Source organism: Tupaia chinensis, unplaced genomic scaffold (assembly GCF_000334495.1).
Source record: "Tupaia chinensis unplaced genomic scaffold, TupChi_1.0 Scaffold000316_1, whole genome shotgun sequence".
Lineage (NCBI taxonomy): Eukaryota > Metazoa > Chordata > Mammalia > Scandentia > Tupaiidae > Tupaia > Tupaia belangeri.
In genome coordinates this window covers 4,830,697-4,834,348 of record NW_006159809.1, presented here as the reverse complement: position 1 = coordinate 4,834,348, position 3,652 = coordinate 4,830,697, and the positions used below count along the sequence as shown (strand labels likewise).

The 3,652-nt window shown below is 50.8% G+C and overlaps 1 protein-coding gene across 1 annotated transcript in view; it reads right to left on the bottom strand.

Moving 5' to 3' along the window:
* The window catches only part of FBXO41 (F-box protein 41), a gene marked incomplete at its 5' end in the record, with an annotated part of 16,133 nt that extends 12,487 nt beyond the window's left edge, over positions 1-3,646 (bottom strand). The window contains 2 exons of the mRNA XM_006151256.2: positions 20-140; positions 3,033-3,646. Of these exons, the coding sequence (XP_006151318.1) occupies positions 20-140; positions 3,033-3,646 (735 nt within the window). The remainder of the gene's footprint in view (positions 1-19; positions 141-3,032) is intronic.
* Between the last annotated feature and the right edge of the window lie 6 nt (positions 3,647-3,652).

Here is a 3,652-nt window from a genome sequence, read left to right as displayed (position 1 = left end):
GCTGCGGGCGCCCTCGAGCCTGCCGTCCGGCGCGGTCGGCCCGCTCCAGGAGCTCCTCGATGAACTGCTGCAGCCGCAGCTTGGCGCTGGCCTCCCTCGCCGCTGTCTCCTTCAGGAACTGATCGATCTGCACCACCTCCCTGGGCCGGAAGTGGTCTCTTACCCCAGAGCCTCAGCCTGGCTCCCCACCCACTCACCCTTTGGAGAAAAGCCTGACCAATGCGGGTGACAATGGGGCACAGCTGCCTACAGGGTCTGCTCACGATCCATGGGGTCACGGAGAATAGGCCCAGCTCATGACCCCACACCACAGCACATGAAGAATGCAGGCATACGCTCCGAGTCACACATTGACACGCCACTGACCCAGCCCCAAACTCACAACACTCCTGCCCTCCATGGAAATCAGAGACACAGTCACACAGTCACAGTCACACACAGAGATCCCCATGTCTACACTGCATTACCGGACACAGCCACCTCACACAGAAACACACACGTACGCAGTTATAGGTGGCCTCAAAACATCCTCCCAACACAGAAACACTCCTGGGCACACCCAGAGAGCCACACAGCCAAGCACGTATGCCCACATGCTACCCAAGATGTAGCCCCCATGCACAGACCCACACATGCACGGACATGTTTTCATAGCATGTTCATTCTCCAGCACATACTCACACACATGTGGGCCAAAGATGTATGAGACACAAAGAAGTAACACATATAGGGCCAGCCTCAGTGGCACAAGCCATAGCGTTCTGATCTTCTATGCTGGAAGCCACATGGCCATCCACATGGTGGGATCTCAGTTCAACCTGAAACATGCCAGGTGTGGGCCCTCATGATGCTAACTAATCGGAAGTCTAGAGTAAGGAGATCTCGGCATGGCACCTGCCCAGGGTGTCTGTCTTTCTCTCCTATGTGCACATTCTCTAAGGAAAGAAACTTCAATTTTTTTGGGAAAAGTAACACATTCAAACACACACATACTTTCAGAAACATTCAAAAATACACATATAGGGAGCTAGCAGATGGCATAGTAGTTAAGGAACTGGACTCCCACATGGCTGACTGTGGTTCGAGTTCCGGACCTGGAGGCTTGCTTTCTCATTTTCCCTGTCTGTGTCTCTCTGGTCAAATTTAAAAAATAATAATAGGGGAGCAACAGATGGTGTAATGGTTATATTGTTAGACTTCCAGATAGTCGACTATGGTTTGAGTCCTGGACCTGGCAGCTTGAGACTCACATGAGGTACATGTGTGTACACCCACAATCCTGAGAGGAGAATGGAGGAGAAGGGATTGCAGCATGGCATCACCCTAGGGGGTGATTCCTCACTTTCTGTCTCTGTCTCCATGCACCCTATAGCAAAAATCTCTCCAAAAATAATAAATGAAAATAAGCAATAAATATTTGTAAAAAAAAAATACACACATCGTCTTTTCAATATGTAGATAAGTATATTCAAACGCAGAAAGACACTTCAAGAGAGGTTTGTACAACATCCAGGAGCTGCAGAAACACACAACACACTTAAAGAGTTACTGAGCATTTACTCCCACTTGTCCATTCACCATGTATTGATAACCTTGTAGGTGCCACACACCATTTTTATTATTGGGGATACAGCAACAAACAAAACAGAAAAACCCCTGCCTTCATGAAGCTTATATTGCAATGGGGATTGATCAGTTAATTTTCCTCTCTCTCTTTTTTTTGGCCAGAGGGCATGTGAGCTCAGTAAAGAAAAGGGGAAAGGGACAAAGCAACCCCCAAATGAGTCATGGTCACAACTGCAGTCTCTTTTCTTCCATGTTTCCATTCTGTCAAGATATGGGGCGTGCACACTTGCCCACTATGTTTTGCAAGCTGCCAGGACCAGGATTTGAACCTCAGGGTTCCTTAACCACCAGGACATGGGCCAGCCCTAACTAACATCTCTGTACTTCATAATCCTCCATTTAAAACCAGAAAAATGAGGAGAAGCCATCAAAGAAGATTGAGAAGGGGCAGAACTAGAAGAAAATCCCAGGAGAGTGTCTTAGAAAACAAGAGAAGAAAGTCTTTCAAGGACCTACTGTATAAAATTCTGATGGGCCAAGTAAGATGATAACGAGGCCTTAGCAACATGGTAGTCATTGGTGGCATGTGGACAGTGGTGGAGGGGGAGACCTAATCAGAGTGAGGTCAAGAGAGAAAGGGAAGGAAGAAACTGGAGGTAAAGAATATAAATACTTTATATCCCCCACCCCATCTCTCTCTGGTCCAATTAAAATAAATAAGTGAAGTTAAATACAGTATTTCTTTTTTTTAAATTTTATTTATTCATTTTTTTAATTTCACCAGAGAGAGAGACACATACACACATACAGAGAGAGAGAGAGAGGGAGAAAGAGGGAGAGAGAGAGAGGAAGTGAGAAAGTAAGCCCCCAGGTCAAAGACTTGAACCATGGTCAGCCATGTGGGAGTGTCCAGTGTCTTAACCACCATACCACCTGCTGGTCCCATAATTTTTTTATATATATATTAAATACACACACACACACACACACACACACACACAATATTTCTAAGGAGTTTTTCTGTGGAAATGGAAGAAGGAAAGGGGGCAATAGCTTAATGGGATGTAGAGTTAGGACAGGTGGGAGAAATTACTTTATGTCTGTGAGGAAATATCTGTAGATAGGGGAAATCTGATGATAGGAGTGGGGGTGGGAGAGCTGTGTTGTGTCTCTGGGCAAAAGGGAAGAAGATCTGGAGTCAAGATACAGGGCTTGGTAATGGCTCAGACGAACTAGGAAGAGAAACAAATACAGTCCTCACAGACGGGAGCACGGTTTTACTGCCATGTACTCTCAGCCCCAAGCACACACCATCATGACACGCCTGGCCTCCCATACACAAGCATTCCGCACATGTGGCCATAGATCCCGTGCTACAAAGTCATGGCCACAGACACACTCGGGCACAATTTCAGTGGTGGCAGTGGAGACTCTGGCCCACCCACCGGGACCTGAAGCCTACTCACTGCTGTTTGCGGCTCAGCTCCTGTTCCTTGTGCACCAGGTCCTGCTTGAGGGAGGCCAGCAGCTCCACGCTCACGTCCACCTGACGCGAAAGCTCGGAGGCTCGCTCCTCCAGCTCCTCCTTCTCGCGCCCTAGCCTCGCGCTCTCCTGCCGCGCAGTCTCCAGCTCCGCAGCCTTACGCTCCAGCTCCGCCTGCAGCCGGCCCACCTGACCCGCGATCTTTTGCTCCACCTCCTCACTCAGCCGCTCCAGGCGCCGGTCCACCTCCAGCTTCTCCAGCGCGCGAATCTTGAGGCGTGCAAGGCCCTCCTCGTACGCCACATCTGCGGGCGAGGGGGATGCAGGAGAGGCCGAGGCGGGTCCGGAGCAAGGGCCAGGGCCAGGCCCAGGTGGTGGCGTGGAGCACGCCGAGGATGCCACGGACTTGCGAGCGAACAGCTCCCCCAGCGGGATCTCGATTTCGCGCAGGGCGTAGCGCGCAGCAGCAGCAGGCACGAGGCCCGGCTCCGCCAGCTCCTCGCAGGGCAGGCTGGCCGGCACCAGGTCACCGGGGAAGTGGGCAAGGGGCGCGTGGTGGTGGTGGTGATGCAGTAGGTGTGGCGCTGCGGCCGACGACCCGGC